Source organism: Rissa tridactyla, chromosome 6, assembly GCF_028500815.1.
Source record: "Rissa tridactyla isolate bRisTri1 chromosome 6, bRisTri1.patW.cur.20221130, whole genome shotgun sequence".
NCBI classification, from domain to species: Eukaryota; Metazoa; Chordata; class Aves; order Charadriiformes; family Laridae; genus Rissa; species Rissa tridactyla.
The window spans coordinates 67,882,261-67,896,403 of record NC_071471.1 but is presented as its reverse complement, the minus strand read 5'-3'; the positions used below and the strand labels follow the sequence as shown (position 1 = coordinate 67,896,403).

Below are 14,143 nucleotides of genomic sequence, written 5' to 3'. Positions count from 1 at the left end.
GTCTAGGTAGACAACATCCACAGCCTTTCCCCCAGCCACTAAGCAGGTCACCTTGTCATAGAAAGAGATCAAGTTAGTCAAGCGGGACCTTGTCAAGTTAGTCAAGCAGCCTTTCATAAACCCATGGGCCTGATCACCTGGTTGTCCTGTACGTGCCGCAAGATGGCCCATGATCTACTCCATACCCTTCCTTGGCACCGAGGTCAGACTGACAGGCCTGCAGTTCCCCAGATCCTCCTTCCGTCCCTTCTTGTAGATGGGCATCACGGTTGCTAACCTTCAGGCAACTGAGACCTCCCCAGTCCTCCCTCTTGAAGGACTCTGTTCAGTGTTCACTTACTGATTTATTTAGAGCTATGTAGTCTGTCTTAATAGTAGTTTTCTGATTGTATCCCAAGTGGTCACCATATTTATTAGGCTAGAGAAATGTGCTGGTACTTATATGTGCTGAAGGCAAATATTAACATTAACGATGGTTGGATGGAGAAGAGTGAAAACGGTCTACCTCTCTTACTTGAGTGAGTAACCTTATTTGTGCAGTTATACTCTCTTGTTCCACACATACCACGTCTCGCATGCAGAAGCTGGGGCTTCTGGTATCGAGAAAGGTCTGTCAGCTGCAAAACCGATTACCAAGGTTTAATTTTTGATAGCAGTCCTTAACACCTTCTTCATTATGAAACCTCTTTCCAGTCTTAATCTCTGGTTGCAGAAAAATGTGTCAAGAAGCCAACCCCATTTGATGAGATGGGTTTGAGGATGTCGACCTGCAAAAAGACCTCTCAAACAAAACAGATTGTCAGAGTCATGATGAGAAATTCGTTTGAGCACCTTGGTATTGTCTTGTCAAAATACATTGTGTAAGAGCATGACATGGTTGCAAAAGCCTTTCAGCCCCGTTCTAAGGAGCTCGAGTAATTCCGTGGGCTGAGACACCGTAATTGTTAATTGAACTTGAAATAAGGGAGCACTAAGTTGCGCTTATCAGGTGTCATAGAGACAAGAGGATTTTGTGTTCATATCCCTGTGTGTCGCTGATTTGCACTCTAATGCCATTAGGATCTGTTTGCTTATAATTGCTTTTTTTATCTAGTTGTAAGACCTCTGGAACAAAATTGTACCCTGTGGGCACTTTACATAAGCAAACCTGGTGTCAAAGTTAACTCCAGGTGATGAGGATGAAGGTCAAGAGTGGTAGCTATTCTGATGCTCTAGGCTTCCAGCTTGGGGATGGTCCCAACAGTGCTGGCCAAGAAGCACCTCCTGCTGCCTGATGTGAGGACAGGTACCAGCAATGGCATTGCGAAACAACCTTCATCGCGCCTTGGCCACCAGATTTGGGCTTGGCCAAGACTGTCATGGCCTGAAGAGAGAAGGAGGATTCACACTTAAAGGAGGGGACAAAACGGCAATAGAAGCGGTTTTGTTTTGTGTTTGTATTCATTTAAAACCCTGAGGTCAGCAGAGAAGCAGGCTGCTGCTTGCTGGTTTGAGGAAAGAGCCTTATGGAAGATACACCATTCACACCAAGACAAGTTTTGTTACATGGGTGGAATATATTTTGTTGTTGAGGCTGATGAGAAATCGTACTCCAAAGTGATTACGTTTCAAAGCATTGGACATTAAGTTATTTTATGAGCTCTTCTCCACGTTGCCTGCAGAATCTTTAATTAAGAATGTATTTAACTGAAAACTTAAATATCTCCCAATTATTGTGATGGCTTTTTGATGCTTTCAATATCGAATGGTTAGAAAACATATGAGAGGATCCAGCATTTCCTACACAGTAGTAGGCATGTGTTCTTGATCATTGGCGCTGATGAAAAGTACGTAAGCCTTTGCAAAATTACCATTTTTCAATTAAAAATTGAAAATTTCAATTTAATAGCAACACCAAAAAATAGTAAATTGTGTGCTGATTCGGGAAAAGAAATGGTGACATGGGAAACTAGAAGTGAGTGGAAGAAGAGAGCTTATTGGTAACCTCTGCTCGCAGTATAAGCTGCCCACCTGGGTATCTGAGGGTGGCGATATAAATACTCTCAGTTGATTAAAAAATATTGATTTGATAAACAAAAAGAGGGAGAAGTTTATTTAATTTATCTTCTGAGTGAAGGTATTTAAACCTTAAATGGTTTTCACCTATGGGGAGACTTGCAGCCTTGGCAGCGATTAGAGTCGGTATTGCGCTTGCAAGGGAGGGTAAAGGTGTGAGAACAGCGCGCTAGAAACAAGGTGGTGGATTCAGCCACTTTTTCCTAATACCACTGTTCTGAGCTGGCTTGGGTATCAGGTCCTGCTGTTTTTCAGTTATTGGGTCAAGATTACATCTCCGCCTTTTTTTTTTTCTTTTTGCATCTTGCATTGCAACAACAGGTGTCAGCCGACTCCAGCTCCTCCATGAATTCCAACACGCCGCTGGTGAGGATAACTACTCGCCTCTCCTCCACTGCCGATGCCCCCATGCTGGCAGGAGTCTCCGAGTATGAATTGCCGGAAGACCCAAAATGGGAATTCCCAAGAGATAAGTATGTAGCCTGTTTCTCTTAATGCTGCCTACACATGTCTGAAAAACATGACACAGTATGAGGGGAAGCATCTTTCCCAGTGTCTCCCAGGGTTTCTTTAGTTGAAAGAAAATCTCAATTACCTGAACCTCCTCTGAAGATCAAGAGCCAATTCAATTATCTGAAATCAGTCTTTTTTTAAGTATTTCTCTGAATTTTCTCTGCCTGTCATTCTGATTTTATTTTCAGATTTCCGGTAGCTTTTCAGATACCCTGCTGAAATGTAACTCCTCCGTTACGAAAGGAGCGAATCTGAAACGTTCTTTCAAAATATATATGATTTAGACTGGTAGAGATGTCCGCATACAAACATTGTTGAAGGGTATTTGAGATTTCCCCAAGCAATACCTCTGAACGTTAAACCACCTTTCTTAGTTGAAATATTAAACTTAATTGTTTAATATTTATAAAATAGGTAATAAAATACCATGCAGGAGATAAAGTCTAGAATACGGTATTAGGCAATCTTTTCTGGCAGGACCTTCTGGGTAGGATTTTGTGTTGATTTTGTAGTAGCCTGTATTAATGGAGATGATGGTTTTTGCCTTAGTGGTATCGTTTGCATATTTTGTACATGTATATACACAACTTCTGTGGCTTAAAAGTGTTAGGTTTCAAGCAGAGCGTACTGAATCTTGATATATGCAAATTCATATGGCTACATAATATTTTCTTCAAAGTCTGTTGACTAACATGCAAAATGAGCTCCTGAATAATCTGATTAAAGCTGTAACCATATTTCTTAATATAAAAAAGTCACGTAAAAGAGAATATTAACACAGGTAGAACCATGATTATATATTGAAGTTAGTACTAACCTTAAGAAGTCTTTAGGTGGCTTTGAGAAAATAACACCTTTTGTCATGAACAGCTCTCTCCCAAAGTTCAGCATTGTAACTTTTGGATAGAAGAGCTGTAATTTTGAACCTTCTGACAACTGTTCTGGAAATTATTTTAATGATGCAGCTGAAAACTAGTGCAAAATGCTGTAATTGCCACCTGCAGTATTCTAGTCAACAGTGGGGGCCTCTATATGTACTTCTGTCAGCCTGTACCCTGGGGGGATACACTAAATGCGGAAAATTTTAGTGCGCTAAACATTTAAAACCAGCATTCAGCACAAATGTAGGTGGAGCAGATTTGCAATGAAAGGAGGCTATTTAGAGGCGGTTTATTAGGTTGGGGGGCAGGAGGCACACAATGAGGGGTTTGTTACTTTAGTCCTAGCAGGGCAATAGCACATAAATTAACCAGCTTCCAATGCAAATGTTTGTTCTCTGCCAAGATCCTAAATTCAATTTTAGTTCTGGAGAAAACGCAGGATGACCTCAGCATAGCATACGCTGCCCTTCAGTCTTTGCACCTTTTTAAACTCGCGTTTGCTTTAGAAACCAATCCCAAACAGCCGGCGGAATTCTCACCGAGGCACCGACCGCGTTTGACGAGGAGTCTGCGGGCTGCCCTCGGGAGGAACCACCTCTCGCTTCTGTCCCGTGCCTGGGCGGAGCAGATAAGCGAGGCTTTCAAACCGCTTAGCCCTGGTCTGATGCTCTTCTGTTGATGGTATCACAACCTCTCCCTGTATTTCACGGGGGAAGACAGAAGTCCATGCTTTGAAGAATGAGTCCCTACCGATATCAGATCTGTGAATCCTGCTTTTTGACCATGGAAAGCCAAAACCTAAAGAATTTGTGCATGAAAATGCTTATCCGAATCTGGCCCCTACACTGGATTACATTAGCAGTATCAAACTCGCCGACCATCCTCCCTGGTTTCTGTCATGGTACTGCTTCTGGATGTTAGTTGATATTCCCTGCCAATAAAGGAGCCCGAATCTGGCCCTTAAGCACACTAAGGCTGGAGCCCAAAAGGTTTTGCCCAAAGGCTTTGAAGTTTCTTTTTTATTTTATCACTTTATCCTCCTAAAATTGAGATCGACATCTCAGTGTCTATCTGTTATAGCCGAGCAGGTTTTGCGCCCAGGCATATGCTCCACAAAATGCACTTTTCATTGCCCGCTTAATGACTGCTCTTTTTCAAAGGTTTCTTACATGGGTGCTGTGATTATAACGGAGTTTTAGCCCCCCCCGGCTCTCTGAGCGGAGCCCCGGGTGCTGCAGACGGGAGGCGTCTGCTGTGACCCTCACACATGACACTTGCGGCAGCAAAGGGTCCGTAGCCAAGGATCAGCCTCCGAGCTAGACCCAGCTGGGGGTAAATAAAGCGTCCCGTCTCGCCCCTTAAGGGATCAAAGCACCGGGGAACGCGCAGGGATGTTAGAAGAGCGAGGAGGGGAGGCCATGGAGAAGACAGCTGGCAGGGGACGCGGAGACCCGCCAAGTGCTGTGTCCCACGGAGGTGCCACCTTTGTGCCACCACTGGGGCAGGCGGGCAGGGCCAGCATCACCTCGGCTGAGCCCCACCGGGACAGGGACTGATGGCTGAGGTGGCACATGGCCACCATTCTGGGTGCCTGAGCATCCCGGGTGCCTTCGCCCAGGCTCCTGCAGCACTAAACCCTCTTTTTCCTTCCCCCTCTCTCGCCTTCATCCTTCCTCCTCTCCCCCCCAAGAAGGCGGCTGTCTGGCCACCTCATCAGCCACGCAAAAAGAGAAATGGGTGTGATAATTACCCACAGCTGCACCCAAACACGGCGTCTGCTGACTTGCTGGCTCTGTCCTGTCTAATCCCTTCAGCGCAAGAGATCATTAGGCAAACGTTCACAGCCCGCGTACCCAAGCAGAAAGCCAGAATATGAATTTTGAGCTAATAATTAATCTGTCTGAGAGCACATTTGATTTTCCTTTCTGTTTGCACTGTGCCGTTATATCACAGGAGTTAATAATATCTAAAACATCCCCCTGTTCTTGATACCACCCTTTACCACGCAAATCATCAGCTGCCTGAAAGTGACCACATGGCGACACACGCACAAAGAAACTTTTCTTTCATCCCCTCACAGTCAACGTGAAAAAAGACGACGGCGACTGGCCGCGTTCCAATGACAGGAGAAGCTTGCGTGTTGCTGGCTGCTCCTGGGTTTCAACCGCGCTCGGATGCTTTTTGAGAGCTCTGCCCCTCCACGCTGTGTCTCGCCGCTGGCGATCGAGTATGGCCTCTTATCACAAGGAGCGGGGAGAGCTTAAAAGCTGGGTTTAGCAACTGATCTGCCCTTCCGAGATGCTCGCTATACCATCCCTAAGAAAACACGCTGCCGCGCGCGTGAAAACCGATGCGTCTCATTAGTTCCATGTGATGAACGCTTCATGCTACAGCAAGTTGTTGAAAGCTTTTTATATTTAGCCCTGGAATTTCGCTGGCTGCATCCATCCCTTCGCCAGATGCTGGGTGTTAATCTCCTGTTTACACCCCTAGGCTGACGCTGGGTAAACCCCTGGGAGAAGGTTGCTTTGGGCAAGTCGTCATGGCCGAAGCGGTGGGGATTGACAAAGACAGGCCAAAAGAAGCGGTGACGGTGGCGGTGAAGATGTTGAAAGGTAAGAAAATGGGGTGATTAGGGATCAGAATGGGCGATACGGCAGTTCTCATCCATGAGAAGTTTCTTTTGTGGCATCTGAACTCTGTCATCGTGGGGGGGGTCAAAGAGCACATAGCTGACCTCAGCCTTCAGCAGTTTGGGGTGTAAATCTGCGCCCTTGACAGCCTGTTTATCTTGAGTAGTGAGTATTTAGGGGCCAGGAGATGTATTAGCATCGTGCGGGTCTCTCTGCTTTTAGTTTAGTTCATGTCAGAGGCTGTCCCATGCGTAGATCCTAGCCCATTCAGTCCAGGTGGTTGGTGCCTATTTATTTTGAATTGAATTGTAAGGGTAGTTTGCCGGAACGGCATAGTTATTGGAGGTTTGATAGCTAACGACAGCATTTTTATGTAAAATATTACTGTGTTGCCTCTTAACATTTAACACTGAAGCGATGGTCAGTCTATCAAAGAGGTTGGAGACTATTTTTTGTTAGGACATAACATATGGCTTTGTATAACGTACAGTGTATCCTGGAAAACAAATCCCGCGTTCTGCATTTTGAAGCACACGTGTTTTACACCAGCTGGTGAGCCTTAGTGAAGTTTGGGCTGGCACGCTAGAAAGTATGAACTGAACTTGTGTCTTGTACAGATGACGCTACAGAAAAAGATCTATCTGACCTGGTGTCGGAGATGGAGATGATGAAGATGATTGGGAAGCATAAAAATATTATCAATCTCCTTGGAGCGTGTACCCAGGATGGTGAGTAGAGAAAAGAAAGTAAACCAGGCCTTTCCAACAGGTCTGCGAAAGTCTCATTAATCATAATTTTTCAAGAGTTTTTAAGGAAGCCGTCATGCTGTGATGGGATTTTTAGATATTTCCCTAGCTTAGCAGCAATATTTTAACTTCTGTCTCTCATTATACTTGCAGCTTTAATATGAGGAAGGGCACTATATAATAAGAAAACTCTCTAATCTCTTGCTGTAGAGAAAAAAAGACATTTTACAGGGGCTTTACCCACGCCTCTTGTTCTCAGTTGTCAGTCCTGCTTTAGTGGAACTTGTGTCCCATGAAACTGAAACGAGCAATTCTACTCTCCAAAGACCACAGTGTTTTTATTAAAAGCTAATTTGTCATGTAAGGTGATGCAGAATGGCCTAAAACTCTGGAAATTAAAAATCCTAAGAAGCACTTTCCCCTTGTTTGAGATTGTACAGCAGTTTTTGATGGAAAATGCTTGCTTTTTCAGTACATGGCATGGAAGGAATAGGCACTGAGTCGGGGCTTGGGTACTTTCAGCCGCTAATTGTAGCTCTGCCACCGTGGAGCTTTGGGAGTCACTTTGCCAATCCAGACCTCCTTTTCTTCCCAGTTGTGCTTGCTGCTTTCACAGTTAAACATTTGTTAATTCAGTTCATGTATCAAAGAATGCTAAAAGCTTCTTTACATCAAAACATTTTACCCTTCGATCTTACTCCAGTTTTCACGCGGTTCTGTTTATCCAAAGGTCCGTTGTATGTGATAGTAGAATACGCTTCCAAAGGAAACCTGCGTGAGTACCTGCGAGCACGCCGCCCCCCGGGGATGGAGTATTCCTTTGATATTAACAGGGTACCAGAAGAGCAGATGACATTCAAGGACTTAGTGTCATGCACGTACCAGCTGGCAAGAGGCATGGAGTACCTGGCTTCACAAAAAGTAGGTAGAACTCAGCAAATACTTCACAAAGCACGTGGTGCGTGTTTGTTCAGCACTTTTTTTTTTAGTTTAGTCTTGTTCTCATTTCGTTTGTGTTCAGGAGTTTGCTGGGAGAAGGACCTTTCTCACGCGAGTTGCATAATCCGTACTCTGATTTTCAAATCAGTGGGAAAATTCCTAAAGTTTTTAATCGCCGTTTAATGACATTGCTCAAACGAGGCCCAGAATGGATCGTTTAAAGTAAATATTGCGTACATATCTGCAGTTTGAATTCATAAGCACAGGTGGTCACTTGATTACACAAGTCACATTACTCCACCCATGAAACAGCAGGCCTTCTGTTTCCAGTCAAATTGACCAAATCAGCTCACGTAGTGATGCAAAATAAATGAATTCAGTTAGGGAGAGGATTTACAGAATGACAACAGGCAGAGTGGAGAAGACCACAAGATGCCAGGGCAAAAATTTCAAACAGAAAAGGCAAAAATAAGTGGAGTGAATTAGTCACTGTAAAATCATGCGCTTTACTTAAAAATGGTGTTTGTCAGGAGACCAAGCTTCTTGAAAGAATTTATTTATCCTGTCCTGTCCCTGGACACTTACTGCTTCAACTTTTCTTCAAACTTTTTTTTTTTTTAAACCAGCAATTTGATTAAATTATAGTTATGAAACCTTAAATAGCCCATATAACTAACTCAGTAAACACATTGTGGCTTGGTGGAAAAGCAATCGTGAATACCCTGGGTGGTGTTTGGCCCCGGTGGCTAAACCAGAGCACCCGATATTGATGATAAGCACTTCCTGCGAGGTGTGGAGTGGTTAGTGGGATTTATACCCATTTCCAGTCGTGTCCACTCCCAAGTATGAGCTGTTTTTAACCAAAGAGCAGAGCTGAGGGTAGTCCTCCAGTCCGGTTGCGTAGAGTCGTGATTTTTTTATAGCTTTTCTGCACTTGTAGAGCTTAGGGGGATGGAAATCGAGGTCTAATTTTGCTTTTATTCTTTTGTTTTGAAATAGTAATTCTTAGCATAGTAGAGTAGACAGGGTGACATGCATGACACCAAGACAAGATCTTCCTAATGGAGCACGCATGAGTATTGTATTAGGTAAAGCACCTTAGGATATCTCTTTCTAAGATTAATGAAGCATTTGCCTGGCACGAAGCCATGTCCCAGAAAAACAGAACTGTTGTGAAGGGAAAAAAAAAGAAATCTTCTGATTGGCAAATCTTGAGAACAAGCGTCCGCTGGAGAAGCTCTGAAGTGCTGTTGCAGGACGCTGCCAAGAAGGTGTGTGCGCTCGCACAACACGGCAGAACCGTTTCATCCTTGATCCAGTTCCTTTGCAAAAACACTCGTTCAGCACTGCGCCGAACTTGACAGAATGTGGGGCATTGCACAAGGCAGAGGGAAAACAAAGGCAGCACATAGTAAAACTGCGCATTCCGGTTCTTCAGATATCCCACCATTTCTGTTTGTATTTCACTACTTCTTTTCCCCTTAGGGATCCATTTGTTGAGCTGGAATAATAAGAGAGCTGGTCTTCTCACGGTATTTCCATCATGCAGGAGCTGTGAGAAGGCCAGCGTTCTTGTTGTTTCGGTCCAATAAATCGCTCACTGAGACCTCAAAAAAGCCAAAAAAAAAAAAAAAGTCAAACAGAAATGTGTAAAGAAGATTTGTGGGTGCCTGCTTTCTGCTTTACAAAATGGTTTTGCCTTACAAGCAGCTGTATGTTGGAAATGGGATGTTGTTTCTGAGTTGGAGGGATGCTTTTAAAAATTCTGTTGACGTGTCCTCTCCATCCTTCCAGTACTCTGCAAGAACCTCAGGGGAACTGCAGATATAGGGACTGGCCCAGAGAGAGCAAATCATTAGGGCCAGAGGGTAGGCTATGGAACCTGTCAGATATGGAAATCGATAACGGCACCATTTTGAAGATGGGAAGAGTCTCAGTTGTAAAACTGTAGGGTGTGAGAAAGCAGAAATATGCTGACAGAAGGTACCAGGGTCTGAATCATTTGGTGCATTCACTCAGAGATGTTACATGCCATTTGAGATGCCCTGTGGTACCCCCAGCCTGCCGCTCCGGAAAGACACACGGGTCTGCTGTAGGTCCTGTGTCCTCTCTGGTAGTCTCATCAAGGTACCTTGGATATCGCAGGGCATCTCGGATGACAATGCGTACTTCTGTTTGGGCAACTGAATTGAGTTCCAGCTGTCTCAGAGGATGTTCTGGTAGGGTTTGAGAACAGGGAAGTAGGAAGGCTGGCCTGTGTGTTTTCTGCTGCCGTAGCTTTGCTGATGCCGAATTAGAAGACTGATTTGATGCTGGGAGCATGTGCTGCTGTCTGGTCCTGCGCACATGAAGGCGTTGCTGGAGCAGGTTTTTCCTGGCAGTTCCCCATGACTAACCCAGTGAGGAGCAAAAGCTTTGTGGGCTCATTTTGCCCTTGCAGGATAAGAAATCTCAGAAAATTGCTGGGGCAAGTTATAATGCGAGAAAGAAATTGGCTGTTGTACAGTTTTTTTGTGGTGGTTCAGTCCAGCATGTCTATGCACATGCTGAAATCAAGAGGACAACATAAAGAGTAATCCAAAATTAAGGCCGGGGGGTGGGGGAGGATATTTAACTTGAAAAGAAGGAGAATATCCTGGGCGGATTCCAAATGCAATGTTTCTTACCATGCCCCTGCTGCCATCAACCCTAATAAGGCTGCTCAAACACAGGAATAATATCCAGAGCAGTCACAACGTCCTTTCAGTGTCAAGAATCAGTTGCAAGTTTTCAGGATAATGCTGACATGAAGGAAGAAAATCTCCGAGGGGGTAACATTTTTAGTTTCAGTATCAAAGCTGTTTAAAAAGCAAACAGCCCAGCCCAGATTGTGTTGGTTTGTTTTGGTTTGGTTTTTTTTTTTCTATTTTTTTTTTATAAATTAAATCATTGTAGTCTCATGGTTTAAGTAAATACAGACACCCTAGACATCTAGTTTAAAATTATATACTGTGAATATATCTCATATTAAGATCTTTTATATTAAAAATGGTTGCACTGATCCAGACTGTCAGGTTTTAGCTCTGCTGAGGTGATACAGCTTAAGAGAAACAACTTAATTAAACGCTCATTAAGAGTATCTGTAATGGAAGTGCTGCAATCCCTGTACCTGGGCGCGTGTAACGGAGAGTGAATCACAAACAGCGTGGCACAGTTTGTGTCACCACCCAAGCTTTCAGCCTTAATAAAATATAAGTCTTAAATAAACCAGGCTTTTCTAAGAGGCTTCTTAGGGCTGTTGTTCACCTTGGAAACACCAGCTGAGGGGATGGATTGCAGTAATTAAGACAATCATATTTCACAGGCTTGTAGTAAATGTGTGGCTTTCCCACCTTGTGATTTAGATTAAAATCCGTAAAAGAGGCTGTTATGGCATAGAAATAATTTCACTTTTACAGCAGCTTATTTCAGTGTTCCTTTATTTTTTTTCTTTTCTTTTCCTTCCAGTGTATCCATCGAGACTTGGCTGCAAGAAATGTTTTGGTAACTGAAAATAATGTCATGAAAATAGCAGACTTTGGTTTAGCCAGAGACATCAACAATATAGATTATTATAAAAAGACTACTAATGTAAGTGGATGGTGTTCTTTCCTCTGGAAACAAAGTATTTCTTGCAATGATTCACTTCAAAACTATGATTATAAACTTAACGGGCTTCTTGAGCACTCACTTTTCATCGCAGATAGAAAACAGGGATCAAGGACACAAGAATTTCTGTGACCACTTACAGTGACAGTTAAAAAGATAACCAGAGAGGCTGTATATTTTCTGATTTATTAGAAAAGCTAAAATACAAGAATTGGGTTTTTGTGTGTGTCCCTGACTCCAGTCACTTGAAATAGTGGAAATAGTCCTGTTGATTCCAGCCTAGGGTGTTGAAAAACACTGTATAAGCAGTGCTAGCAATAACCACAATAAAAATCCTGGTTATGTGTGGTAACGCCACATAGAGCTTTGTGCCTTTTGCCTGTACTTACCTTGTTCCGTACAGGTTATGGCAGTAGTATCAAAGTGGGCCTAGACGTTGAGAAAATGGATTTTTTTACTCCCCACTCTGTCACCGTTTTGTTGTTTAACCTGTACCAAATCAAGAAGACAAAATGTTTCGGATGTAGTTATTGATGCCTGGCTTGAACAGCTCGTGCCTCCTTCTCAGGGGATCCCTTCAGATCCTGACGAACCACCCTCGGGGTTTGATGGGGACTTTGTAGAACTCGTTCAGTTCCACAGCCTTTCATATTTTGTGTAAATACTGGTTACGATTAACAATCATGTTAAGTGGCTTATCCATGAAAATAAAGCACTGAGTGATTAATGGCATTTTAACGGTAACATCGCAAGAAGACAGAGTAACTGGGTATGGGTATGTCAGTACTGGAAGGAGTTATCATAGAATCACAGACTGGTTTGGGTTGGAAGGGACCTTAAAGCTCATCCAGTCCCACCCCCCTGCCCTGGGCAGGGACACCTCCCGCCAGACCAGGCTGCTCCAAGCCTCATCCAGCCCCAGGCACGAATTGAATCGTGCCATTCCGGGGCTCCGAGCAGAGCAGATTTTGTGTGCAAAGCAACAGGCAGTTGGGACCGGGAGCTTTGGGTCACTGCGAAAGGTGGAACAGGAAAACAAAATTCTTGGGTTTAGTTTTGCAGGCAGGCCTATTTTTCAGAGGATTACTGATTGGTTTGGGGTTTTTTTTGACTTTAAAGAGCCATAGTGGAATGATCTTTTTAATTTTGATCTGCTTATGCTATCGTTCTCCTAGCAAGCAGTCTGGGAACTTCTTTCTGGGAGCCCTCAATGCTTTGAATTTTATCTTCAACGTTTATTTCCATTTTTCTTAACGGTCTCCCTGCTTTAGCCCATTTTACTATTTTTTCCCCTGTAAATTTTAAAGGTAAATTATGTGCTGGTTTGCATTAGCAGACTGTGCTCTGAGAATTGATTAATCTTAGAAAAATCGGTGTTGAAATCATCCTGTAAATGGCCACCGTCTTAATTTTCCTTCCCTTCCCCTCCAAACTTCCAGGGACGGCTTCCAGTTAAGTGGATGGCTCCAGAAGCTCTGTTTGACAGAGTTTACACGCACCAAAGCGATGTGTAAGTGGCCTTATTTGAATGGTTTTTTATGAGGGAGTGGGAAGGAGGGTTATTTTGGTAAAAAGTTTGGGATTTTTAACTGTATTTTGCTGTTGTCCTTTACCTTTAAGTGTTTTCATTCTGTTTCACGTATTAATAGAGGGAACAGGACTTGCCCTTAGAAAGTGAGGATTTTATGGTAGACTGCTAACCAGTGCTCTGTTACTAATCTGCCCAGCTTCAAAGCACATGAAAGGTGGAAAATGCTAACCTCCTTCTGTCAGTGCGGAAGTTTCCCCCCTTGAACTTATTTACGGATGTGCAGCTACAAAGAGTCTATCTAATTTGCTTGGCTTTTGACATACTCTGGACTTCCTTCAGGTTTTAAAAAAAAAATAAAAATAGAAAGAGAGGGAGAAACGAGAGAAAGAAAAGGAAGCTCCTGAAAACTGCTTATAAAAATTAGTGCTAAGATTAGGTATAATAAAACACGGGCTGGGTATACTGGAAAAGTTGTCTCTGATTTTTAGAAGCGTTGTTGCTTCCCAGCAGCGCTTCACATGTAGTAGGAAATCATTGGACTCTGACACTTCAGAATCTTTTAATGTGTGCGCAGAGTTGCTGGCTGATGCAACTGCTCAGGATTTATCCTGCTTCCCATTACAGTTTCCTAGGCCCTCGCGTGCATCCCGCGTGAAGCAGACGTGTATATTTTATGCAGTGCAGATGAATATCTTATGGTTTTTATTTCTCCGAGAGAAGCTGTTAACTGTAAAGGGCTGGATGCTTCCCAGCACAGGTGTAAAAGGTTATGCGTGTCAGTGCAGGGTTAAAAAGAAAAAGGGCAGGGTGGAGAAAATCAGAGGTGTCTCCTCATTCTTTAACCTGGGTGCGCTTCCCGAGCCGCTCTCTCCTTAAGAAAAACATTTACTGAGGTTTTTCCTGCAATCTTTACATTATTTAAAAAGGAAGCTATATACGTAGGTTAAGGGTGGATCAAACTTTCGTTTTCAAATAACATCTCGGCGAAATATTTAAGCGAATGTGAAGTAAACTGCTTCGCTGGTTCAGGACTGAAAGTCAGGCCGAGCTCCTCAGCAGCCACAGGGCACGAGGGTTTCGGCACTGGAGCTTGGAGGCTCTTGGCCCCGTGGTGGCTTTGAAGGTGGCTTAAAGACAATATTATTATAAGTTTGTGCAAACAGTTTACTAAAATACACTGCTATGAAGCTCGGAGAGCTGCAGGGAGGCTTGGGAGCC

General features: G+C 43.5%; 1 protein-coding gene across 12 annotated transcripts in view; it reads left to right on the top strand.

Moving 5' to 3' along the window:
* FGFR2 (fibroblast growth factor receptor 2) overlaps positions 1-14,143 on the top strand; it is a 90,201-nt gene that overhangs the window by 68,450 nt on the left and 7,608 nt on the right. For 8 of the 12 annotated variants that reach the window (XM_054206231.1, XM_054206230.1, XM_054206234.1 and 5 more), the window contains 6 exons: positions 2,378-2,528; positions 5,943-6,064; positions 6,700-6,810; positions 7,559-7,749; positions 11,254-11,376; positions 12,834-12,904. In XM_054206231.1, coding sequence (XP_054062206.1) covers positions 2,378-2,528; positions 5,943-6,064; positions 6,700-6,810; positions 7,559-7,749; positions 11,254-11,376; positions 12,834-12,904 — 769 coding nt within the window. Of the gene's footprint in view, positions 1-2,376; positions 2,529-5,942; positions 6,065-6,699; positions 6,811-7,558; positions 7,750-11,253; positions 11,377-12,833; positions 12,905-14,143 lie in introns of all 12 variants that reach the window. The other 4 variants (XM_054206238.1, XM_054206229.1, XM_054206237.1 and 1 more) reach the window with 1 other exon arrangement.